The 25,610-nt window shown below is 40.4% G+C and overlaps 4 protein-coding genes across 5 annotated transcripts in view; 2 read left to right on the top strand and 2 right to left on the bottom strand.

Moving 5' to 3' along the window:
* The first annotated feature begins 22 nt into the window (after window positions 1-22).
* On the top strand, window positions 23-3,715 carry pld4 (phospholipase D family member 4). Its single transcript, XM_079370004.1, has 11 exons — window positions 23-111; window positions 261-338; window positions 423-583; window positions 904-1,087; window positions 1,176-1,296; window positions 1,702-1,829; window positions 1,934-2,134; window positions 2,304-2,443; window positions 2,531-2,678; window positions 2,760-2,856; window positions 2,972-3,715. Exons 2-11 carry the CDS (start codon window positions 288-290, stop codon window positions 3,172-3,174), a joined length of 1,434 nt encoding a protein of 477 aa, XP_079226130.1. The 5' UTR covers window positions 23-111; window positions 261-287; the 3' UTR covers window positions 3,175-3,715.
* Window positions 3,716-4,855: 1,140 nt separating this feature from the next.
* srp14 (signal recognition particle 14) lies at window positions 4,856-7,200 on the top strand. Its single transcript, XM_079369516.1, has 5 exons — window positions 4,856-5,014; window positions 5,693-5,765; window positions 5,870-5,982; window positions 6,072-6,104; window positions 6,240-7,200. Exons 1-5 carry the CDS (start codon window positions 4,991-4,993, stop codon window positions 6,327-6,329), a joined length of 333 nt encoding a protein of 110 aa, XP_079225642.1. The 5' UTR covers window positions 4,856-4,990; the 3' UTR covers window positions 6,330-7,200.
* xgb (x globin) lies at window positions 6,774-13,379 on the bottom strand. The gene is made up of 5 exons (XM_079369515.1): window positions 12,941-13,379; window positions 10,130-10,237; window positions 8,626-8,746; window positions 8,249-8,329; window positions 6,774-7,477 (listed from the first exon to the last, which is right to left on the bottom strand). Exons 1-5 carry the CDS (start codon window positions 13,105-13,107, stop codon window positions 7,358-7,360), a joined length of 597 nt encoding a protein of 198 aa, XP_079225641.1. The 5' UTR covers window positions 13,108-13,379; the 3' UTR covers window positions 6,774-7,357.
* A 4,257-nt stretch (window positions 13,380-17,636) lies between these two features.
* The window catches only part of LOC306840311 (pleckstrin homology domain-containing family G member 3), a 31,128-nt gene continuing 23,154 nt past the window's right edge, over window positions 17,637-25,610 (bottom strand). For both annotated transcript variants that reach the window (XM_079369510.1, XM_079369511.1), the window contains 10 exons: window positions 25,355-25,486; window positions 25,032-25,214; window positions 24,744-24,836; window positions 24,452-24,538; window positions 24,331-24,361; window positions 23,997-24,098; window positions 23,833-23,876; window positions 21,492-21,608; window positions 19,121-20,558; window positions 17,637-19,029 (listed from right to left, as the gene is read on the bottom strand). In XM_079369510.1, coding sequence (XP_079225636.1) covers window positions 18,362-19,029; window positions 19,121-20,558; window positions 21,492-21,608; window positions 23,833-23,876; window positions 23,997-24,098; window positions 24,331-24,361; window positions 24,452-24,538; window positions 24,744-24,836; window positions 25,032-25,214; window positions 25,355-25,486 — 2,895 coding nt within the window. In that variant the 3' untranslated portion in view covers window positions 17,637-18,361. The remainder of the gene's footprint in view (window positions 19,030-19,120; window positions 20,559-21,491; window positions 21,609-23,832; window positions 23,877-23,996; window positions 24,099-24,330; window positions 24,362-24,451; window positions 24,539-24,743; window positions 24,837-25,031; window positions 25,215-25,354; window positions 25,487-25,610) is intronic.

Raw genomic sequence — 25,610 nt, 5'->3', positions numbered from 1 at the left:
ATTTATTCACTATCGGAGAGGCCACTTCAGCTCAAATGCAGATGAAAGCCGGATTGGAGGAAGTGAGTTTGTTGTGTGCTCTTTCAAGTGGAGAAGTGTTTTCTGTTTAATGTAAGTATCTTTTTAAAAAAAAAAAAATTATTTCCCATCTCAAAAACAAACCGTTTTCTGTCATGTGAAATGCTTGATATGCAGTGTGTCTGTGTGTGTGGTCAGAAAAGCTCTTACTGTCCGAGACAACTCTTCCCTGTTTTTTTAAGTTCAACGGCCGAGGACAGTTTGGAAAAATGAACTCTGCGTACACAAGACTTGATGACAGTAGTGATTCAAACAAAGGGGTAAGATTACTCCATGGATTCCCCCAGATTTTAGCCTCAGACATGTTTCTCTTTATTTGCATTATTATCCTTTTGTGCTGTCAGCGATCGACCAGCTGTGTGACATTAGTTGTGGTTTTGGGCTGTCTGACGGTTTTGGGGATTGTGCTCGCCATCGCTGTGCTGGAGAGACCGTCAGCCTCTAAAGACCATGATACACTTCCTGGTGAAGTTGGTTGGGGCAATCTTTCTACAGACCAGTGCAGGTAAATGGGCTCAATATACTGTACAAGAAGAGCTGTTATGTTGAAACAAAAACAGTAGTAACTTGCACCTTTTCCTTTTATGTACTTGAGATACGAAATATATGACGCCAATTCTATGATCAAAAACATTTTACTAAAAACTCAAATTTTCCTCCGTGTGAGACTGTTTTGTTGACTACATTAGTCTGTTATTTATAGCTTGAGAGATGTTGGAAAGTTTTTCGCAAATTAGTCAAGCGAGGGATCTCAAACCTTCAGATCTACATTATAAGACTTAATGATTTTTAAATATTTCAAAGATGTCATTGTTTATCTCTCAGCATGGTCCTCGTGGAGAGCATCCCTCAATATGTGAAGTATAAAGCCAATGCAACGTTTGGTATCCCTCTGGAAAAAGCCTGGAAAGATCTGATATCGGTGGCAACGCACCAAGTGGATGTGGTCTCTTTCTACTGGACTCTAACTGGGGATGACATCAGTGTTAACTCTTCCTCTGACAAACCCGTGAGCTGTCAACCAAAACACAAAGAAACAGACGGAATCATTTATTATTGTGTAGAAAAGGTCTCTAATACTTGTGCGTCCTCTGCAGGGAAGGCAGATCCTGAAAGATCTTGAAGAGTTGCCCTCCAGAAACGTCTCTGTGCGATTGCTCTCCAGTGTTCCAAGTGTTCGAACAAACTCCACAGATTTAAAGAGACTAAAAGAAAAAGGTTTGAAATTCATACTCAGTGGGTTTTCTACACTTATTGCAATATGTTCTGATTTCTAATGTTTTGTTTGCACCAACTTCCCTTAACCCTTTACAGGGCAGTCATTGAAATACTTTAAAATTCAAAAATTTAACCTCATAGTGGGACATAACAGAACATTATTTCTGTTATAACATATTTCAAAAAATTATAAATATAATAAACATTGACAAAGTTACCATATTTGGTTCAACTGCCACAATAGCAGGATCAGTGAGTAGGGTGATCTCTTCTGATTGGCTGAGTGAGGATCACATGCTTCTCGACCTTCCTGGGGTGCAGAAGGCTGTCATGTGTAATGTTTGTGGAAATGACCAAAAATAGTCATAAAGGGTTAACTTCAGTCTTCATTCTTGTTTTATCAAGGTGTTCAGGTGAGGAGTGTGAACTTTGGACGTCTTACACGGGGCGTCCTGCACAGCAAGTTTTGGATTGTTGACAGACAACATGTGTTTATTGGAAGTGCAAACATGGACTGGAGGGCTCTCACAGAGGTGACACTAAAAATCTACTATCACAGAAAATTCATCCATTCATTGAAACCCTCAGAAGACAATAGAGTTAACTTAACAGTTTCACAGTTAAGTTTTGTCTTTAGGTAAAGGAACTGGGAGTGGTCATCTACAACTGTTCCGATTTGGCAAAGGACCTTCATAAGATTTTCCAGTCCTACTGGGTGATGGGACAGTCCAACAGCTCCCTACCCCAGCCCTGGCCTGCACAATATGACACAGTCATCAACAAAGAGCACCCCCTGCTGGTGAAAACGGATAATGTCTCCAGCTTGCTTTACCTTGCAGTGAGTTCTTTAGGTTTCAGTTCCTTTTTACAGAATGCTGTTGTTCTGCTGTCTCTATTTACAGAGAAGTGTGTGCATCACACTTTAAGCCATTAAAATATCCAACTGTCAGCACATGTCAGCTTTTATGGATTTAATGTTTGGGTTGTTTATTATTGTTACATCACAGGGTTCACCTCCAGCATTCTGTCCTCCATCGAGAACTCAGGACCTGGAGGCTATTCTCTCCATCATCTCAGATGCCCAACGCTTTGTTGATGTCGCCGTCATGGAATATTTCCCCTCTGTGCGATTTGAAAAGCCTCAGAGGTGAACATAAACTACATGAGAACCCCCCTCAGAAATATTTACCTCTTTTTTTCTTCAATTCTTCACTTTGTTTCCTGTAATGCACAGATACTGGCCCTTCATCGATGATGCCATCAGGACAGCTGCATTTGAGAGAAAGGTTAAGATCCGGCTGCTGGTCAGCTGTGGGAGAGACTCTGATCCCACCATGCTGCCCTTCCTTGAGTCTCTAGCCACAATGGATGGCATCCAAATAGTGAGACACTATACATAATCTATAGTATCTTCTATGTACAAACTTATATTGTCACCACTGAATTTGCATTTCTCTTAACAGAACGTTTACATCGTACCGGTGGGAAACCAGTCTGATATCCCATATTCCCGAGTTAACCACAATAAATACATGGTGACTGATAAAGTAGCCTATATTGGTGAGCAACAGATTAAACTCAAATAGATTCTTGTGCATTCATGTTTTGCATGTAGTCGCTCTGCTGCATGTAGATTGGTTAATAATCCACTGCATGACGTGCCGTTGTTCCTCAGGTACCTCCAACTGGTCAGGTGACTACTTTCTGACCACAGCTGGAGTGGGACTGGTGATTTCCCAGCATGCTCCCCACTCCATATGGAAGACCAAGGCCCTGCAGAGCCAGCTCAGGGCAGTCTTTGACAGAGACTGGAACTCTGAGTTCGCTGTGCACCTTGCTGACTTGAAACATCACCCAGACTGTGCACTATCAAGATAACTAAAAAGTTTACTATCCAGGTCTCATTTAAACAATAGATGTGATTTTTTTTTTCATATGTTGGAGATAAATGCAGCTGAAAATGTTATTTAACATTAAAAACGAGTTTGACAGGAAGTTTTAACGCAGTTTATTCAGTTTGTGAAAGGAAACAAGACAATATCATTCTGACATTATGTGAAGACGTGTTATCTTGATTAATCCTTTGGCTTAACAGAAATGTTCAAATTGGTGACTTAAGATATGGTTAGCACTATTTTTTTTTGTTTAAATGTTGCAGATTGCTTAATACAAAATATAAATGTATAACAATGTGAATACAATTGTGTTCATAGATGCAAAGCTACTGTCAACAATGCGGTACAAAGACATTTCCTTATGTTTTAGCTCTTATATTCTTACGCTATTTGTAAGTGTTCAATGAGGCTTGACATTGACAAAAAAAAACCATTTTGCATGCAGCAGCTTTTGGGCATGAATTTATGTAGAAGTTTGTGATCCTTTTGACTTTTGTAAAGGAAAAAAACATTTTACGAGTTACACATAGACAAGTTCATAACTAATTTAATTCATCTTTCTGCTCAAAGAAAACATTTTATTTGATAACTATAATTGTATGAGTTTAACAGTAAATAACTTCATAGATTCAGACACTTTAGTTTAAATCCATGCAACCCATTTTTGTTGAAGTATTTGATGAAAGCTGATTTCAAATTCCAGTTGAAGCACCAAAACTCTGTCCTACAGACATTTAAGGTGATCTGCCTCCACTGCTTGTTTCTTCTTCTACACGTTGAGCCTCACGCTCCTTGCCCACCTGGGCTCAGGGACACCCCATAACAGCTGAGATTCACTGGGTGCTGCAGACCTGCGGATGGGCTTTTACAGATGTACTGGGGGGTGAGAGGTTGAGGGGAGGTATGCATAGCAAATTTATGAAGTGCTACAAGTGGTTTAGGGACACTTTTAACAAGCACACTGCACTCTACACATGGAGTTCTTGATGCTTGAAGCAAGGTGAGCTCTAAAGGAGAAGAAGAGGAGGAACTAATAGAGGAGCCAGAGGAGGATGACCTGTGGGAGGAGAGATAGGGTTGGGATTACAAAATACCAGGATTTGAGCGAGGACATATTGGGAGATCTCACTGGCCATAACAGCAGAGGATGGAGGTTGGGGCTGGGGTATATGATGTTTGAAGGTTTTGAATGAGGACCATATGTCTAGGTGTAGCGTCAGTCCATCTTTAATGAAGATGAACCTGCAGACCACTACTCCTCTTTCTTAAAATCGTCATAACACTGTCAACATTGTGCCAATGAATACAACTTTCACGTAATGAGTCAAAAGTAAAGTGTGTAACTTGAGATGTAATCAAAATATATTGCTTCCTCGGGAGATTTTCATACTGCATGTTAAACTGTGATGCTTATATATTGTGAAAGCACATGGCCACTGTTGCTTATAGCAGCACAAATAAAGTGTACAAACAGCAGTGAACTAAAAAATGTATGTGTGCATGTTGATGATAGTCAGAAACTATTTATATGTAAATGTCTCTCTGTTTTACATACTGTACATACACGCATCCTTACTTAAGGGTAGTTTCTTTTTTCTTCTTAGTTCCCCTCCCTGTCTGTAGGTGGCGCTGTGACGTTCCCCTCCCTGTCTGTAGGTGGCGTTGTGATGTTCCCCTCCCTGTCTGTAGGCGGCGCTGTTATGAACAGGGCGGGGCTCCAGCTTGTGTAGTACGTGTGCTTTACAGCAGTTAGCTAAAACCAGTGAGCTAACGCTACTGTTCACTTTGAAGACAGAATTATGGTGCTACTTGAAAACGACTCGGTAAGACCAAAGCTCAAGTTGTGAATACATGAATAGGTTTACATTATTCATTTTGAATGTCAGATAAATCATGATATCCAGAAAGCTAGCTGTCGTCAAACTGACTCATCAGCCAAAATGCTAACGCTGGTTTTTCGACAAAAGTTGGCAAATGTATCGCTTTATCATCGAGATTACTTGCTTGTAATAACCGTAAACGTTATGTTAGCAATCTTTCAGTGTATTGCAATTATCAATAGATGACCGAAGTTGATGAAGCTGACTTAAAACCATTTAAATTCAGAGTTTCTCTAATTAACCGTCTTGCTGTATGAGGTTACTTAGGTTTATTTCATATAACAACTTCATCTTTTGCAAACCTAAGAAAGCTTTATTAAAAAAAACCTTTAAATTATATTAACCAAAAGAAAAAGAATAATGTGCTGCCGCTGTTTGCTTGTTGGGAACTTAAATCAACACATGATTGATAGTTGTGTGTCATCACTCCTTTATTATCGTGAAAAGGAGTCTGTATAACTATAATTTTACTATCATCACAGCCGAGTTGAAATCCTGTTACCATAGAAACCTTTACTACAAGTGATGTTGATCTAGGATTTACTCTAAAACATTAAATCCTAAATTTTCCTCTTCTTGTGTATTCTCTATTTTATAAAAAAGTAACACTCTGTTTCCTAGTTCCTCACAGAGCTCACACGGCTCTTTCAGAAGTGCAGAGCGTCTGGCAGTGTTGTCATCACACTAAAAAAATGTAAGTAGATCTCACCTGAGTTTTCACAATCATCATTAAAGTCTAACTCCAAACAAAAAAAGAAATGCATTTCCTTTTTAATAATTGAATCATTTTTTTCACAGACGATGGGAGGACAAAGCCAGTACCTCGAAAGGGTCAACCGGAGTCATTTGACCCAGCAGACAACAAATGTCTCATTAGAGCGTCTGATGGCAAGAAGAAAATTAGCACAGTGGTGAGCGTAGTTTTTTGTATTATTATTATTAATTTGGGAATTCAATAATATTTGTATTATATGCTGACGTGTCATATCTCGCATTCCAGGTCAGCACAAAAGAAGTCATCAAGTTTCAAATGGTAGGTCGAGCTTTTCTTTAATCAGTCTTGTTGATGTTATCAATGACTAGTTGACGTTTTCTCTTGCTAAGAAGTACTGTTTTCAGTGATGAATGAGCCATTAAAACCTAATTAAACGGACTCTTCTCTTTAAAGGCATACTCCAATCTCCTCAGAGCTCACATGGATGGACTTAAGAAGAAAGATAAGAAAAGCAAAAGCAAGAAAACCAAAGCCACCCAATGAGAAACAGACTCTTAGACATAAGCGTGGGTACCTAAACTGACCTGTACTATCTGAGGGGATGGGAAAGGCCTCTACTTGGTCTGCTGTCCGACCCCAGCTTACTTCCTGTTCACCTGAAGCCTCAAACACTGTTCATCCATGAGGTGACTGCTTTTGATATCACGCCATCATTTGCATGGTTGCGTCTCATCCTCAGCTGCTCATTGGCATCGGTGATCTGGAACAGAAAAATCTGAGCACTCCTCATAAATCATCCAGGAGGAAGTCTGCTTTATTGAAACTTCAGAACCAGGTCATCAACAGCTGGAGTCCAATCATTAGCTGCCTTTCATACTATTTAACTGTTCAGAGTCCCTATTTATGTTGTCAGCTGACCTGTTGGATGTGCTGCCATATTTTCATTTGACTGGAGCTCAAGAATAATGTTCAATATTCCTGTCATTGGTTTTATAATTTTTCTTCTTTGAGTATTTTTTTTTTAATTAAAAAGATTATTGAAATAATTGTTTAACTGCTTTTTAACAAGGGAAAAGAACAGATCAGATTGTTTTCTTAAATTAAACACTTGATGAAGTTGATAAATGATTCCTTACTCTTTCAAAAACAAATCATTTTCTTTGTTTTGAAGCAGCATGCTGAGGAAGCTCAGTGACACAGCAAAGGTTGAAAGTGTTGGATTTACTGAAAAGCATATTTGAGTTACGAATACAGAGACAATATCGGCTGTAATTCTATAGGGTCATTTCTTTTCATTACAAGGCAGATTTAAATGCAGCCGGTATATTTTGTCCACCCTTTGTATTGTCTTGTCATTCTCCTGAATCCTGCAGAGAAATTTAAGTTTAGCAATAAAGTGCTTTGTTAAAAGTCATTGAATCTGTGTTGTTGATCGTGATATAATAACAAACAAATGTTGTGCTGAACATGAGCGATGTAGAAAAGAAGACAGTAAATACACTATATACATGAACACATTCTGTGCAGAAGTGGGAGAACAGTCTTGGCATGTGGTGGATAAAAGAAGCGTCTCATAGCGCTGTGTTGCTCTTCTCTGGCCTGTTCTTTGGGGAGAGGGCGAGGAGGTGCTGCCGCTTGTTCTCCTCCTGGTATCCCTGCCTCATGAGGCCCGTCACATACTGGAACATGGTCTGGATGGAAATTATAAATATTCTTAATGGACATGCAAAATTGTTCTGTGATTTAGAAAAAAGTAACAAAGGCCCATCTAGTCTTCTGCATGCACTCAGGGCCTTCAAGAAACACTTCACAGTAATTCATTGCTAAACAGTTGTATGACTTTGTTTTGTCATACAAAAAAAAAGGTCAAACCTTAGATTAAAAAATAGGTAACTAAATCTGTACAAGTTACTACAGCTGGTTGAGCTTTTCACTTCTTACCTCTGTAAGAAGTGAAAAGCAAATTTTGCCTTGAGACTAACAGATTTTACCACCTATTGTCAGAACCGTATAAAAATGTAATTTTGTAATAATTCCCTTCATTTCCAGAAGGTCCTCCGCACCTATTAGCTGCTTGGACCCTATTTTATATTTGGATAATGCTCAACAATCACGCTGCCTGGTGCAGTTTACAATCTTAAACCAATGTTATGATTCAGTACAGAAATATTCTGTTTGAAAACAAGTCAACAGATTTGGTTGGGATATCATAGATACAACTCCAAAATATCACCACTAGAGGTCGCTGCAGCAAGCTAATGGAAGACTTTGGACATGTTCTTCATCTTCATGAATGGTTGAGTGACATGAATGTTTCACGTCAGTCAGGCTTGGGTCACTCTGGTTTCCATCTCGACATATTACACAACGCTACTGTTGATTGCTGCTTTTAGAAAACAAAGTCCCTGATTATACGCACACCAAAGGAGACACACAGAGGCCATTCAAATGAAGCCTCTCACCTTCCAGGCCTCCTCTAGCTCGGCGGTCCACCTCTCCTTCAGGATGGGCTGCACGGCACTGATGAATTCTGCTCCCACGTACTGGAAAACAGTTGTGTGGGATACTTAATGACGTACATGGGTGAGGTGGTAACCAGGCTATTATTCATTGAACATATCTCTCCTTTGTTACAATAGTTAGTTACAAATAAAAGTTGTTTTACTGTTCCATTTTACATAGATAAGAATGAGGCACTTCTAATTATAGACGCCTCAGTTTAATGGTGAGTCTGAGAAAGAGCTACAATATTATTTAGAGTTGGAAAACACAGTTCTATGAAAAAGCAGCATCACTTAACAGACTTTGTTCAGCTCGGTTTGAAACATTGGGCTCTTACACTGTAGTACTTAGGAGGAGCGTTGTAGTGATAATGGCTTTTTCCTAGCTCAAGAGCCAGAGCTTCCAGTCTGTCCAGCTGGTCCAGTCTGGCCACACTCTTCTCAATAAAAGACATCACCCTGAAAGAGAAGAGGGCAGGGGGAGACTCAGGATGGCCACCAAGTCAACCAGATAAATGTAATATACCAGCAGGTAACAGTAAACTGATACGCCTCTGTATTTTAAAGGAATATGATACTTGTGCGTGATAGCCCAGACAAGCTCCCACTTGTAGAAAAAAAAAATGTGCACAATTTCTTCTTATCACCATGATTTCTTTTTTTTTTTCCTGCAAAAAAAACACAACAGTATCAGTTTCTTTAGTTTGTTCAGCTATGTCGCTAATCTGCAGAGTGTGTGAGAGACAGTTTTGAAGATGGATTTTGAGCTAAAGGTCGCGGTTGGTTAAGATCTCTCCTCTGTGTCTGCTTGCGTTGATAAGGTCTACGTCATGGTGAAGGATTACTGCTGTGATGTCATGCTGTCTTATGCACCTTCAGGTCCTCAGACAGGAATCCACTACTTTGCATGTGTGGAGGAGCACAGAGGGGCTTGATTCACCCGAGGAAACAGCTCACAAAGTGGCCATGATTGCAGCTACAAGCTCTGTCTGCTGCCCATTATCATGATGTGACTGCCTCAGATTTATAGCAATGGCATATGTGTCTTGTACTATGTGCACTGTATTGTTTTTCCTTGAAAAAAAAGAAAAAAGAAAAGAGAAGCTTGGAAAATAGGGAATTACCGTAAATTATTAGCAATTATGAGTATTTCCTGATATCCAATCGTAGTTCCTGTCCTGCTGCTGAACACACTTCATGTGACTAACTCAACAATCAGTGTCTTAAATTGTAAAAGATTCACATCAGTGACATTGGTTAATAAGGACGCATGCGCCAGACACGCAAGCTGCCTGTCACCGTTGCCCCGGTTTGTTTCTCACTTTAGTTTCCATTTGTACTTGTACATATAGCTTTTTATTCCTCCTGGTACTCATTGCTTATTTTAGTTTCCCTATTCTATTTTATTTTACCGTCTAAATGATTTTTTCTGTTCCTTGTTTTTGAGCAACACTAACAACCGAATTTCCCCCTGAATATAATGAAGCACATTATTGACAAAAGTCTATTTCCTCAATTTGAGCAAGAGCTCATGTATATTCATTTGCAGCTAAAAATAGTCCCTGCAAAATGCACAATATACACCTGTTTAAAGTTATATTTGCATAGAAATATGACGCACAGGCTTTTAGGAAATTTGTCTTCCTTTTTCAAAACGGAGAATATTTTTTTAGTTAGTAAAACATTACTTCTTTTTTTTTTTTTTTTTTAATTTAAGGTCATCATAGTACAACTCAAGCAAATGATTGACTGCTATGGTTGGACCTTAGTGCAAATGCCAGTAGTTGACTTGTCTTTTGTCCTCATGGTACAGATGTGTTGTTGTGTGTTATGCTGTCTGACCGTAAGCCGTGTGCTCTGAGTTCGCGGCTGGTCCGTAACCTCTCCAGGTCCTCCACATCTCGAAACAGGAAGAAGACATCCTTGCATTCAGGATGGGTCTCAAACAACCTGTTTGCAAGACAACAACAAATACATAAGTTTGTCTCTTCATTTATTTATAGAAAAAATATTCACAAAGAAAATAATACAATTCATGATAAGAGTCACATTCAAACACAGATATGTTTTTTTTATCCTGTTTTCAGTTTGCTGGGGAGAAACTACAGCTCGTCAGCATCTGCACCGTCGCTCTCATTTTTTAGCTATTGGACTGACTGACAATGGAGATCTGATTGTGATCTTACTGTTTCCTATCATCTCAGCTCCCTTAGTGACTTCTACATCCTACAGATGCAATCAGGCCATGGTGGATCTATGAGACCGCCAGCCAGGAAATCTATAACATCATTAACCCACATTATGTTGCCAGAGCAGGGATAAAAAAAATTGTTTACATGGAGCTACTAAGGCAAGAAGTTTTCTCTTCTTGATCCAACCAAAACCCATTTCAATTTAAAGTAGAAACTTGTCCAATCAAGCATCCTCAAGTCTCCATCGGAGGTATCCATAATTAGCCTTCTACCAGACTGTGCAGTCACCTGTGCTCTCAATGAGATGCAAGGCCTATAATGCAATTCAGATTTTTCAGTATAGAGTCTTTGAGTGTGAGAAAATGAGAAGGTAAAATAGGGTGACGGTAGGAATTTAGAGGCTGAGGATACATTGAAGAAGATGCTTAATGTAGGCTTTAACAGGGTCTCTGTCCAAGTGCTGTCATTAGTTGGACTTATTTTACTGCTATTTTGTGAAATACATACAATATCTAATTTATTCTTTTTATTGTTCTTTCAGCATTGTGTATTTGTACATCTGAAACATAGAGCGGAGTCCTCATGAATAAATGCGTCCTCCCTGATAGATGGATGAATGGAGGTGTTGGAGAAATGATGCACGCTCTAATAGCTGCTGGAGGAACAAAGTGGCTCTGTGCCCTTTGACAAGTAGAGAGCTCTATTGAAATGCAATATATTGACGTGGACTCAGAGCCCTTGTTACAGACAAAATGTGAGCGTCAATCCAGGCCTCTTTATGTTTTACATTTGTTAGAGCTTAAATTACACTGACTAGAAACACATTTTCATCTGAGTATTTTACAGCTTTCCAAGCTCATGTCTGCATTTTCTCATATTTGTTTGGTAAATTACATTAAAAGTAAGTTTAATTGTATTAACAGTTGTAGTTCTTAATTATCTTCTCACTATAGCATAACCCCTGTTTTCATGCAATGTATATAGCTCTTTGTTTTTCCATTTCCACCACTTTTGTCCCAGTTGAACCATGGAGGCCCAGAGCTGTTATTCTTTGTTCCATTGTGTGTACCTATTGAGAACATACAATCATGCAATGCATAGTAACCACAATACAGCCTTATCCAACAGCACTATAGCCCATTTGGAAATTAAATTGCCACCATTCAATATTTGTGGCTATTTTTGGTACTCATCCACAGTCTATTATTCAATCATCTTTTTTCGACAGAGTAACCTCCCCTTTTAAAAGAATAGGATCTTGTGCTGTTATTGTTTTTTTCTGTTAGTTTTTTTATTTTATTTTTTTATTTCTATTATTCTGATGTTCTTTTGTCTTGTTTATTCTGTCCTACTAAAGAAAAAAAGAAAATAAAATATTAAAAAAAAAGAAAAAAAGAATAGGATCTTATCAGGGTGCAGGGTTTAAATCTGACCTGTCGCTCCTTTCCCTCATGTCATTCCCCACTCTCTCTGATGTCGGACTCTATCCACTGTCCTATCTCTTCAATAAACGCCCAGAATGCCCAAAAATGTTTTTTTTAAAAAGAATAGGATCTGATCAAACCAAGCCAACAACAGATATGTGATTTCCATTTGCTGTTTCACTGATAAGTGTCTGGTCATGAGATACAAACCCTGACATGTTAGGTTCCCCTGACTGACAATTAGGCCAGTGTATTTCCAGGCTAACATGTTAAGGTCAAGCTCGTCAACTGTTGGGGTTGCCTAGGGGACACATTGCATGCATTTGGCTTGTAGCCATGAGCCTACTGGCTTCTATACTGTACATCCAGCAGCCTCTCTTCATCACTTAAGGTCTTTACATTTGTTTGATTTACCTGCCAAAGACCAAACAAATTTCCTGTACACAGTTCATCATACTAATTGATTAAATGTATTTTCCTGATAGATGATGCCCTTTAATTGTATGGCAGACCTGGAGCTGTGTAGAATAGGCCTATTATGTAATGTGGTTAAGATGTGATATGAAGTGATAAGAGACGGAGGAGGAGGGATACTCTGCTCCATACTCTCAATGGAAAGCATCAGAAGAGAGTAGAGGGGATGCTAGAGGGTCTCTGAAGACGATCTTCAGATCTCTTTGCATTGCCAACAGGGCAGAAAAGAATACAGTAGCTTCTTTGAAGAGTCTTATAAGATTTCAATGAGAAACTTGAATAAATATGGTATAAAATATGATTAATAATATGGATCTATTTTGTGTCCAGGATTAATTTTGGCTGCAAACCGTAATAGGCTATTTCGTGAGCAAATGGCTGATTCACTGCATGTGTTTTTTTTTTTTTTTTTTTAAAACACATTAATATGACATGTTTAACAGGAAATCAGTCTAAAGGCCAATCAATGTAACCTAAAAACACAATAGGAATAAATTATCAACAAGATATTGTTGACACCCAACAAAAACTGGCAAAGTGCAGATGATGTGAAAGCATCTTACCTGACAAACATAATAATTCCAACTTTAGCTATATCGTCCCGGATAACTTTCCACGACTCCTTGATCATCTGAATCTGATCCCCGCTCAGACAAACAGAAGCAGCTCCATCTGTGTTTCTCTCTCCAAACTCCGCTTTTGCAGCCAGACCTGATATTGCGCAGCCCATTCTTCATGTATTAATATACAATTATGATTATTTTCTTATTAATTGCAGAATCCAGTGAATGGGCGGTTCATTGAATTTGTGCCAGATCTGACGTTGCTGGCATCTGGTCAAAGTGCGCGACTCCAAATACGTCTTGAACTAAATCTCTGTTCTGCATTACGATTTATTGTCAAGTAGAGAAGCCGTCAGATAGGGTGTATGTGCTGGTCGTTGGTTCAAAATAAAGCCACTGCAAGCACGGAGCACATTAAACATGGCATGTAGTCGCTTTACAGCTTTTATGTTGAAGGACTGCATAGCGACTTCCTGTTACTTGACGTAGGTTTTTAAAGCAAAGCGCGCGAGCGCTTTGTAACCTGGGCTGGGGCACATGCTGTTGTGGTCATTTCTATGAAAAACAAAACAACGAAAAAGATAAATAAAAACAATATGTATTACTGTCTGTTTTCGAAAGGAAATCTCCTGTGATGAGTTTTATTTTATTTTATTTTATCTATAAGATGACCATCATTATATTCATATTAACACCTGTATCTGCTGGTAGCTGTCAGATAATGTCAGCAATGCAACAGAAACATCCTTTTCATACATTTGACATACGTAATCGTATTTATGCATCATTTCTTCAGTCCGTGCCAATTCATTATTAATGGTTGCTATTTTGCCATGCAAATCCCCACTTATATTTACGTCATACATTTTGCAATGACATATCAGAAGTTCTATTGTGTAGAAATATGGTGTCCAAAGTGCAGCTTGGATTTCTTTGGTTAATAACGTAAATTTATTCGATGACTGTGCTGAAAGTTATGTACAGAAATTCCAGATGTAAATATTCCAGATGTAAAAATGATGCACTTAGAAACGAGCCATAGCAACCATGGAATTCTCCACGTGCGTATTGTTAAGTTCCATTAAGCGCTGTATTTCACTCATATTCATTTTTAACAGGCTCTTCACAATATCATATATGAGACAAAGAGAGAGTTCATTGAGTTTATTTAATTATTTGAAGCAACGTCTTCAAAGCGGGAAAGATTTTAGCTACAGCTTCCTCTCAGATTCCTCCAAAAGTTTCTGTTGGTTTGCTGTTTCTCTGTGTTCACAAATTAAACATCAGTGATCACACATCTGAAGTCCAGAGAATGACAAACACATGAAAGCTTTAACAGTTGTTGAGTGAAGAATCAACTGCTAATAACGTTACAATGCAGTGTATAACGACGATTGAGTGATTGTGCAAGTTTATTCTAATAATGTTATTTGTTCTTAGTCTGTTAGTCAAAGTCTCCACTATAGGTGGAGACTTTCTCAACAACACTGAATGGACAGAATTTATTTCACACAACAATCAATCATGCCAGGGCCATTTGTTTCCCCTGCCAGCCGTGTGTGTAGTAACCTTACAGCAGCAAGCACAATATGTGCGTCATCAAATCGAGAGGTGCTTTGCGCATTTTACGCACGAAGCAGTGTTCTTATCAGAGGTGGGACAAAGTCAAAAGTAAACCAAGTAGCATATTTGGTCTCAAGTCCCGAGTCATAGCTGAGGTTCAAAATACTGCTTCTTTACCGTTATAGATAAGGTAGTAGAGTTATAGATAGTAGAGTGGTCATATTTCACTGCTGAAATATGACCACTGCTGCTGAATTTCTTTTAAAATTGGATTTGAAATGAATTATGAATTTTCTTTACAAAATTATGACTCCTCTCATCTTTTGCAATTACTGAGGTGGGTTATGACAATAGGATGGTTTTCAGTTGATTATTTTGTCCAATAAAGGTTAATAATTACTTTAATGGCAAAAATGAAAGAAAGAAAAAAAAAACATTGTTTCACTTGAAACACCGATTTATTATATCTATTTTTCACAGTTCCTTCAGACATACTGCAATTTTTTGCAGTGGTGCTGGGCATACCTGGCTCAGCACATATCAGAACGGTCATCCCATTTTGTGTTGTCACCTACATCCGGCGAGAGTTCCCTAAACCTGGTGAAACTTATACAGGGTTCCAACTCCCTCCCCTTGAATAAAGAAAATAGCTGGAGCTCTATCATGTCCACAGCTGTGTCCATTCCACGTTTCTGTTAGGGCAAAAAGTTTCCCTAACACATCAAAGAGTTTAATGCAATACAGTTTGGATTGGAAACTACAGCTGACATACACGTTTTAGGCTTTTTGGGGAAGAAGGGAAGGGAACATTTCTATTTTCAGGTGGTCCAACTTCCCACAGTGATAACACAACATCAAGCATGTCAAATGGCCCTTTATATAAATATTAGGAGCAGCTGGGGTAATATTCTGAAGACCAGCTGCAGTCATTTTTCTGTGCTATTTACAAAAGTATTAGCAGGAGTAGTTCAAAAATAATGATTATCATCTCTGTAGGAAACAAACTTCATTTGTTTACTCACATCCAAAACTAGATCAGTATGTGCTAATGTCTGGAAACAGGACTCTGTTTCCTACTTTAAAATATAAACTACATTAATTCAAAATAAGTCTTTGATTTGATCAGGAATTATTTCATATGTACCATCAAAAACAAAATAACAGCTAAATGAATAAACATTATGGAAGAGACACCAAACACATCATCACTCATAGACCTTGGCCTGGTCTCAGACAGCATCCTCCATATGAGTGCAACCGGGCAGTGCAGCAGTCTGAAGTGTGTTCATGATAGGAGCTTAGTGCCTGCAAAAGAAGCTATCATTGTCCCATAAACATCAGTACCAAGATTTTTTTTTTCTTTTTTCAAAACCTTAATGTTTTAAAAGGAACTTAACTTGTCTCGCCACTGCCTCCTTGCCAGGTATTGTGAACTGGGTGCAGTGAGTTTCTATGTTACAGAGACTGTGTCCATGAACTCCTGGTATGGATGGGGGTCTTCCACAGCATGGTGAAAAAGCAGCTCCATCAGAGTGTCAATGTAGCCTTCAGTGTACAGATAAAGTGGAGTTATAACACCCTTTTTCACAGATGAAGAATGATGCCACTCATATTTCTAAAAACAAATAACCTGAAGTAGGATGACTCTTCATTGGCCGCACAGTGAAGTCCCTATGATTATATTTAGGACACACAATAGAGTATCTGAGATGAGACTCTTTTGACTGGGGATGGAGCTCGCCCTTGGACCATCAGGAAGTGCCAGAGCCTCAGGCATGGCAAAAGCCATGAAAGTGTCAGTCTCACATGACACACTTGTCTCTGGAGTCTGAGCCTGTGAAACAAGAAAGGGCTCTAAATTGAACTTTTTCCAAAGAGCAGCAAAAGCTAGCAACTCTTATTAAAATGGAGGAACAACAGCTTAAGTTCTATTAAAAGAAGATAATGTTCAAAACTGTCACATAAAAAAAAAAAAAGAACTGAAAAGGAACTGCAATTCTGACATTTTTATCAATGGTGTTATAATACATCTATTCACAGAATACTATGATTGTAATGAAATAATTTAAATGATACAGTGTGACATGCATTTAGTTGCACATTATCCAAATGCTGCAAATTAGACTAACCTTTGTTTCTCCTGTTAGGCTTCATGTTAACCTGTTTGGTGCTGACTGGTCAGTTTAGGCTGAAACAGAAGAAATGCTATTTCATCATTCTACCTGATCCCAGCTATTGTTTCAATTATCAGCAGCTCATACTCACTACTCTTTTTTACACTACAATAGACAGCAAATCATTATGGTTTAATTGTTTATTAACAAACAGAGCCGTGAGGGACCAGTGATGAGTGATTCTTAAAAGAAAGTTATTATTTCATTTTTAGAAAACAATACTTATGAATGCAAAGTTGCAGCTCCGCATTTAGACAGGATGTACAATTTTGTCCACAGAAAGTGCTAAAATCATCAGACAAAAATCCTCACAGGATCTTTAAAATATTTTCAAGCAGTATTTAGATTATTTAAATAGTTCTCTCACACGTTATCTTAAACAAAAACACCACAAGTCTTCCATGTCTGTACTTTTAGGACAAAGCTATGCAAAGTTTTCAATCAACCCTTTCAACTGAAATATATAAATATTTTTAAGTGCATAAAACAATGTTTTAAAGAAATATTTTATGTAGTAACTGGTTGGGCAATGGATGGCCAAATATATTTACATTTATTTTAAGATAAAATAAAATGTTTAAATAGAATGAAGGTTGAAGCCAATAAAACAAAAAGTTGTTTGAGAAAAGACACTAAGATACCTTTTACTTTCAGTCACATGATGTGCATGTGCAATAACTACTTTGATTTTGTTTCTCCAGTTTAGTGAAATGTTGGATCCTTTTTCATCTTTAGAAAAAACATACTAATGAGATACATACCTTCTACTGTTGGTGTCAAACACGCTAACGTAACAGTGATGATGCTTCTTTGATCTTCTACTATACGGAAACATTCATCATTTATTTCACGAGTCAGTCTTAAACATTGATGCCCAAACTAGAAGGACTCACTTCAGCCAGAACAGATGACTTTCCATATCGATGCACCGCTGGGCAAAGAAGGGACGTAGGTGGACGCACGTTTCTTCGTTTATTGAAAATACGGGAAACTTCAAGTATGAAACCATTTATTGTCTGTAATGGAAAACTAAAGAAGGCAGCTTCTGCTCAGTATTTACATGAGGCTAATCTGTCAAATATACAGTTGTTTTTTTTTATAAATAATGTTAAAGCAAATATACAACTTGAGAAAAATAAAGCTCCAGTGATACATTACGTGAAAACAGATCAAAAGCAGCTACAGTAGACGTGGAAGCAAGTTACAGCTGGGATCAACAAATGTCAAAAGAAAACCCTCTTTGGTGCAGTCACAATGACTTCAACTTCCTCTTGCTTCTCCCTGAAACTTCAGCTTACAGTAAACAGTTAAATGAGCAAAGTGTTTTAGTGAATTAGTACAAGAATCACCAACAGTGAAAGGGAACCATGTTTGCATATCATTATACATTAGAAGCCAATCCTCCATTTATACAGTGACCTATATACATACCTTTTAACAGTTCAGAAGAATTCCCAATTTACACATATTGCAAATCACCTTTTGAAAGAGTTTATGCCCCCACCCAGTGACCAATAACGTCCCTTTTAGTTTACACTGGTACAAACATCACCATGTCTTCTATTCAACAATGTGCAGATAACAAGTTGAGTTCTTCAGGAGAGGAGAAGATTGGAAGCACTGGGATACTGGCAGATCATGTTTCCATGTGTCCCTGATAATAAAATGTACATATTTCTAAAGTTCATGAACCTGTGCCTAAACTCTGAAACTTCTCCCGTAAGCTCTTCACTAGATTACTGTCTGCTTTCTTTGTTGCAGCCTGCGCAGCAGACTTTGTGGAACAGTCCGAGTCTCGGTGAAGGGGATTGTCCGTCTCTCCTGTAATCAGAGACACCTGGCTGCCTTTAAAGCAGCTGCTCGCAGGTTTTCGAGGGTTCTGTAACTCATGCAGGGGTATCATGTGGTCCAGAGAGCTCCACCTGCACAGCAGGGGCTGGATCTGGGGCTGTGGCTTGGATTGAGTCTGGGGCCAGTCCTCTACCACAGGAAACCCTTCCTTGCTCTCGGATTCAGACTGTGCCCTTGAAGAGTCTGTCAGAGTTGTGTGCAGGTCCGAGGAGCTACTGTACTTGTGTGAGCAGCTGGTACACCCGTTTGTACAGAACTCCAGCATCCCATTTGGGACAGTGCAGCTGCGGGTTACTTTGGAGCGGCGGGTCTCTGTGTATTTGGTGCGCAGCTCCTGGACGTCAGGCCAGTGGAAAGTGTCTGACTGTGGGCTCTGCGGTGCGCTCACGGTGCTCTGGGAGCTGGTTTCAGAGGTGGGGGTCTTGACTGGGCTTGGAGAACGCTCTTCATGGATGACCGCCTGATTGCAAGTGTTCAATGGCAACCTAATGCTGAGTTTACCTGCACAAGCACACAGAAAACAAACGCATGACACAACTTACAAGCTAATAATACATGAAAGCAAAATGGTGACCGTTTGCATCCTATTTACCCTTTTTCACTGATTGCATCTTCTCCTCAGAGACAGCAGGCAGACTCTTTAAGCTTTGCTGTTGTTCACGGTTCCTCTGCCAGATCATCGGCCTGTTATTCTTTATGCGCTGACTGTACTGACGAGCCAGCTGGAACACCTTGTTTTTCATCTTTCCCATGTCCTGTAGGATCTGGTCTTCCTCCATACCGTTTTTGAAGCTAATTATTTGGGGTAGGTTGCCTTGGTTAAACTGGCCCTTCTCTTCAGTTATCGGGGTCTGAGAGTCCTGACAGGACCCCCCCTCCACGGCTGGATCAGTCTCGGCGGGGGATGAGATGATAGAGCCCTCTGGAGCCGGGCTCATTTCATTCTCTTCTAAAATCTGAAGCGGTTGCTTACTGGTTTTAACGGCAGAAGTGTCTGAGATGGTTTTCGGTGTTTCTTCTAATCTCGAGTCATTACGTTTCTCATCTTCCGTCTGCTGAACTGTGTGGCCTTCCTTTGTGTCAACGTTCTGACAAACCATGAGTATGTCTGATGAGGACCTGAGCTCTCCTTCTTCTGTAGTGTAGGAGTCTGTGACGCTCTGAGATCTTGCTTTTGCTTCTGCTGGTCGCTGTGGTTCCTTTTTCTGATGTCTGTCGGTGTTTTTCCTCTTTTCCAGGCCGGGAAGGTCAAACACGGACCAGGAAGTTGGACGGTTTCGACAGAGTCCCTTCCTGTGAACTGGGCCAGCCTGTTCCTGGGGAGAAGTGCTGAGCTGTCGGCTCAGATGCCGAACCAGGCCGGCGGGGATATAGGAGAGGCTTTCCCTGCGCTTAATGCTAAAGTTAATATCTTCATGCTCAGCATGCTCGTAGTATCTTCTAATCTTGTGGATGAGGAGGCGGTCTTGTTTGGAGAGAGTGGACCTGCACTCGCTTTCCGGTGCTGGTTCATGTACAGGTGAGGACAGATCATCCTCGGAGCTCACCTGTAGCTCGGAGTTAGAGCTGTCCAGCATTTGGGTCTGCTTCTCCAGGTCCATGCATGCTGAGGGGCTTTTAAAGACGTCATTTTCTATTGAGGGTGAGGGGCAGGCGAGGGGACCCAGGTCCTCTGAAACCAGACTGCTTCGTCTGGAGAGGCTGCTGACGAAGCGCTCGGCGATGACACTTGCCTGGTCGAGCACAGAAGAAGGTAGGAGGCTTTTGTTGTCTGAAAGCACGTCCTCTTCGTCCTCTGACAGCTCACCGTTTGTAAGCACACTTGTGTCCTCCACTACGAGACCAGACGAATCACATTCCCCCTCTTCCTCTATACTTTCTCTCGAGGTGTCCTGAGGTTCTGGTGTGACGGCCTCTTGTTGCAAAGGGGAGACGGGAGACTCTGAGCACTGGGACTGCTGCACCGCCATCTGACAGCCATCTGTTGCTCGCAGGACACAGTCCAGAGGGCACAGCTCCTCCGCACTGACCTGAAATAGAAATAAAGCGTTTGGGATGTAATTATATGATGCTATTTGCAAAGAAGCATTATAATGGTAAGCATGCTCCATTTACAAAACTCTTGAAAGACCTATTCAAAGTCAACTAGGCAGTTTATCACAAGCATTCAATATTGATGATGCACGTCTTTAATTTTTACGAGGCCCACTTGCACTTTATTAAACTGATGAGATGTAAGAATTAATCTGTGGTAAACATTAAGGAGAAAGCTTGATTGCATTTGCAGCTTTAAAAAAAAAAATTTAAAAAAAATAAAAAATCCAGTTTTTAAAAATCCTCAGTGGGTTAACGTTGAACGTTGTGCATTTCCTGCTTGAACAGTTTCCAAAGTGCTGATAAATTTCCTTTCAGGTGTTGCCTGCTCTCTGGGAAGTGTCTGGAAATTGCAAAACGTGCAGCCTGGAGCTGTGTGGGGAAGATAAGGTGAGAGAGAATAACACCCTGCACTCTGCTCTGAGGCAGGAGCTGATCCACTAAAGTCACAGAGATTCAGGTAAGGACTGCACCTGGCTCCCACACAGCGTTGGCCCCTTCCAGAAGGAGTCCTGTCCGAGGAACGACACTCTGATTGTTTGCATGTACTCGATGTATCAGAGAGCTGTTTTAATTTGTGGGCAGTAGTTCAGCTCCAGGCAGGATTCAGAGAAGCAAAGGGTGTCTATTCATTATGAGACCAACTTAAAGGTCCAATGTAGCCTCCGTCATTCTCAGAAAGAGCGTACGCAATAGAAAGAGATGTGCACATACAACGACTAGAAAACAGGCTTAACAACAAACTGCAACACAGAGAGCATGAGAAGAGCAGGGCATTCTTCAACAAAGAGGATAATAAATGTCACATGTGGCCTCAGAGGCTCGTGTGGGAACGAGTGCATGGTTTCATAGCAGGCTTTATTTAGTACCTGTGTGTCCAGACTTTCTTTCACAACCGCCTCAACGTGTTTTTCCTCGCTGCTACCGGTTTGGTTCTCCTCTCTCTCTGTAGCGTTCAGCTCAGCCGGCTCAATGTTCTGACCATCCTTAAAGCGACGACAACAACAACAGGGCGTTGAACAAAGAGTTTTTTTCAGAGAGCACTTGACAATCATGTCCCCGACACTTCACGTGTGGTCCTGATAATATTCAGACATTTTCAGAAAAGACGATGGCGCATCAAAGACAAAGACTTAACAGAGATGACAAATCAAAGGATAAATACGATCATGAAGTCGGATTATAAAAGAGAAAGGCGCTCATGATTATGATGATAATGAAGGTAAAGGGCTACTTTAACCTTTGAAGTCAAACAACAGTTAAAAAAGAGACATTATGCCATCGGTTATAATGCAAATACAGGCAGGCAGGCAGGCAGGCAGGGTCCCCCCCCCCCGTAAAAACACTGCAACAACAGAGAAGAGAACAGTGCATGCATAGAAGGACGACTTTCACATTCAGGATGGAACAATACAAGCGAAAAGATCAAGATGGATGTTACACATTTTACTTCAGCAGTTCATGCTTCATTAGCCCTGAGTTATTCGGTGTGCAAAGTGAAAATGGGAGCTGGTGTTAGTTTGTTCCGTTTGTGGTTATAAAGAGGAGGGAGAATGATGAAGACCCGGTGTGGCAGAAGGAGTGGCACAGAGTGGTGGTAAGCCAGCAAACAGAGTAGGAAATGGGAAACCCGTGGGTGGCTGAAACCCTCACCGTTGTGAAGTGAGTAGAAAGCAAAGCCCTGGCTTTATAGTGCCAGCAGGAGATGGCTGCCAGCACTGAGCTGGCAAAGTCGGCTACCTGGTCGTCTCCCATCAGTAAATCTTCCTTATAATTCTCTCCCTCCTCCTCTTCCTCTTCTTCTTCTTCATTTGGCTCCTCTGCCTTCTCCTGCTCCAGATCCCCCTCGCTGGGTGAAGGGCCCAGTTTGGAGTCACTGTCAGTTGGAATTAGCAGCTTCAAAGAGTCCTCTCTAGGAATTAGATCCTCCACACATGGACTCTCAGTCTGGGGCTCATCTAAGCTGAAGGCCAGCGTACTGACACTAGAGGCTGGCTGAAGGGAGCACCTCTCCCCCAGCAGTGCACCCTCACTGTCTGCATGCTGTAGCGTGAAGTCATAGACATGTGGGTTGTTATTGCAAGGCCAGTGCTGGAGATTGTGATGTGATAGCAAGACTGTAAATGGCATGGAATTGTAATAAAGTGGCTTTAGCTTTTGGTGAGATATGACTTTTGTAATCCATGGGCGAGCCAAAGTATGTTTCTGTGCAGATTAGGTTGGTATTTCTTTCAAGAATTAGAAAAAGAAAGTGTGTACCAGCGAGTCGAAGGTTATTAAACCATATCTCACCACAGCACACTCTACTTGAAGTGCTTTGATAAAACAGAGTGTAAACGCTTCTCAAAGTTTAATAACAGAGACTACATTTAGACTTCAGACGCTTACCTTTAAAACAGCTGCATGGAGGAAAAAGAGAAAAGAAAGGGGGGGGATAAACAAATGAAAATGTCAATAACCCTAAAAACAGTATGTGCAAAGTCAATATGATGACTGAATTACCTGAACAGCGCATGCATCTTGTACAATAATGCTCAGGATACAGTTTGCACAGGCAGAGATTGAGTGAGGCACGAGTTAGTGTGACCCAGACTTTAGGGAGACCATGTGATTAGATAAATACCAATTAGAGCCATCTCCCTCCCAGAGACTTAAACTGAACATGATGCAATTAGCCAGGATGTGATGACCTACTCCCTCACTGAGACTGGAGAGTTGACATGAAAATTGCTTCCACATTACATGGGTTGGAAATATTGATCTAGACTGTGAGCTGAAGGAGAGCTGGGGACAGGAATATAGAGGGATTTTTTTTTTCTTTGATAACAGCCAATTAGAATGAATGAGAGCAGGAAGCTGCTCACATCTGAAGGAAAGGCAGAATTTGACTATGAAAAAAAAAAAAAAAAAAGCTTGTGTGTGACAAAAGCCTTCAACCAGCGGGGCATACAGTATAATTGACTTCATTATGGATGAAGCCAGTGGGAGTGGAAGTGGAAGTGCGCGTGTCTTTTGATCCGTTTACCAGGTGTCTCCGATGGAGAACAAAAGATGTAGACGGACAGAAATAAAACTAGGGAGGGGGGCTGTGGGGGCGCCGGGCCATCGGATAGCATCCGCAGAGTGGATCAAACTGACCCGCTGTAATGAAAGTGCCCTTTTGGATGACAAAACGTTACAGAATATCCAGTGATATAACAAACAACACACAGTGTACCAACCTTTCGTGGTCCTTGTGATTTGTTTTGCAGGCTCTAAAAGACAGAAATGGAAAGTTATATAACCCTGTGATTTTGTAACTTACCATTAATCATCAACATTATTATTTTTTAAAATACCAAATCTAATTGAATAACACAGTGGGGGTGTTTAACCTGATCTCCTTCTCCCATTGCGCCCTCCAAGGTGGAAGTCGTCAGCTTGGTAGAGCTCACTTTTCTTCAGCCTCTCAGGGCTGCAGTGGTACATCCCTGGATCTGAGCAACAACGAATGTTTCATTGTCACTGACAGCCGCAATTACAAAAACAATTTTCTCCACATACATACAGAGAGGGGTAATGGGCGACGATTTATGGAAAATTAAACATTAAGCGATTTACATTTTCCTCTGGAAATTAAACACCCTCCTCTTTTGTGAGCAGCATCTTTCGTTGCTATGGGAACAGCTGAATGAGTCTAACAAGAGTTAGTCAATTTGTTATACTCACAGTTGGAGTTGTCCAGGATGGCTTCCTTTGCCTGCACAGAAGAAGACAGTGCGTTTAAACACGAGGCTGGCAGCAGAGAAATGAGGATGTGGATGAACATGTTGGATGTTGTGCTGTTTACCTTCTGTGGGACGATGGTATTGTGGTTCTCAAGTATGAGCCTCTTAATGTGATGGCCCCAGAGACGCTTCTCTTCTACTGACTTAGCCTGAATCAATAAACAGTCGTTATCAACAAAAGAGTCATGAAGGATGAAAAGAATACAAAATACTAAGACGCCATAGAATAGAGAAACACACCTGTCATACACCTGTAAAAATATTATGATGTCAACAAAAGATCCAGAATATGTTGTGTTGTGTAACTACGCTGCACAATGAAAGAGGCTGACAGTAACTGGAGTTCACATTTACCTGCACTGTATGGGGTTGCTTGGGATGCTTGAAGTGGATGACACTGAAGAGCAGGGGATCCTTTGCGCTGTCCAATAACATTAGTGTGGAGCACTGCAACAACAACAATATACGGTATATATTCATGGAGCTGAGGCTTTACCTAATTCAGTTAACTCTATGTTCTTGGTAGATATATATAAATTAGTATTATCTGGTACTATTTACTGTTCTATGCTACTATTCTCCACATCTTCATTCAGTAAAACCACAAAATACCTTGTGAAAAAAACATGTCATAAAACGTACAGAGATGTGAGTCTTGTAGACGTAGTGTTCCCCTCTTTTCTTCGTAATCAGAAGCATCTTTTCAAAGAGGAAGAGTGTACGGGTGTTCTTCGCCCGCAGGACATGAAAGGTGCCCTCCAGCACCAGCTCCCCAGAAGTGGTCAGGTCAGGACCCTTCCAGTTGATCAGAAGGGACTGTATCTCCTGCACATGCACATCAAAACACACACACACACAAACAAACAGTCTTTAAGCCATGATCTTTAAAATAAATAAAAATGTTTGGAAAATTCACAAGTAAGCCTTTTCAAAAGAATATGGACATTGTAGTAAGTCCAGCTCACCTGCACCCTGACAGCATGTTCATGTTTCCTCTTCATGTCGTTGATGTACCAGGCCACTCCGGTCATGGTGTCTATGGCCTCCTGAACGACCTCATAGCCCTCCTCATCTGGGTTGAAGTGCTTTACAATTTCCTTCAAAAGAGATCGGGGACATCAAAGGCCATGCACTAACTGTTCATCAGTCGGATGTAGCATGCAGCTAAAGAGTCCTCATCTATATGTATTTTGAAGAAACGCTACGCTGACACAAAATGAC

Source organism: Symphodus melops (genome assembly GCF_947650265.1).
Source record: "Symphodus melops genome assembly, chromosome: 19".
In the NCBI taxonomy this organism is placed as follows: domain Eukaryota; kingdom Metazoa; phylum Chordata; class Actinopteri; order Labriformes; family Labridae; genus Symphodus; species Symphodus melops.
The sequence above is the reverse complement of the archived record's forward strand: the minus strand, read 5'-3'. Positions and strand labels throughout refer to the sequence as shown.

Bases quoted from the DNA above. Each gene is read 5' to 3' on its own strand.
- pld4 (XM_079370004.1), top strand. From the start codon at position 288: ATGAACTCTGCGTACACAAGACTTGATGACAGTAGTGATTCAAACAAA. The intron at 2,444-2,530 runs GTGAACATAAAC...TGTAATGCACAG, and splicing joins CGATTTGAAAAGCCTCAGAG to ATACTGGCCCTTCATCGATG. The intron at 2,857-2,971 runs GTGAGCAACAGA...GTTGTTCCTCAG, and splicing joins TGATAAAGTAGCCTATATTG to GTACCTCCAACTGGTCAGGT.
- srp14 (XM_079369516.1), top strand. From the start codon at position 4,991: ATGGTGCTACTTGAAAACGACTCG. The intron at 5,983-6,071 runs GTGAGCGTAGTT...CTCGCATTCCAG, and splicing joins AGAAGAAAATTAGCACAGTG to GTCAGCACAAAAGAAGTCAT. The intron at 6,105-6,239 runs GTAGGTCGAGCT...TTCTCTTTAAAG, and splicing joins AAGTCATCAAGTTTCAAATG to GCATACTCCAATCTCCTCAG.
- xgb (XM_079369515.1), bottom strand. From the start codon at position 13,107: ATGGGCTGCGCAATATCAGGTCTGGCTGCAAAAGCGGAGTTTGGAGAG. The intron at 8,330-8,625 runs GTAAGAGCCCAA...ACTGTTTTCCAG, and splicing joins CTCCTCCTAAGTACTACAGT to TACGTGGGAGCAGAATTCAT. The intron at 7,478-8,248 runs GTGAGAGGCTTC...ATTTCCATCCAG, and splicing joins AGCTAGAGGAGGCCTGGAAG to ACCATGTTCCAGTATGTGAC.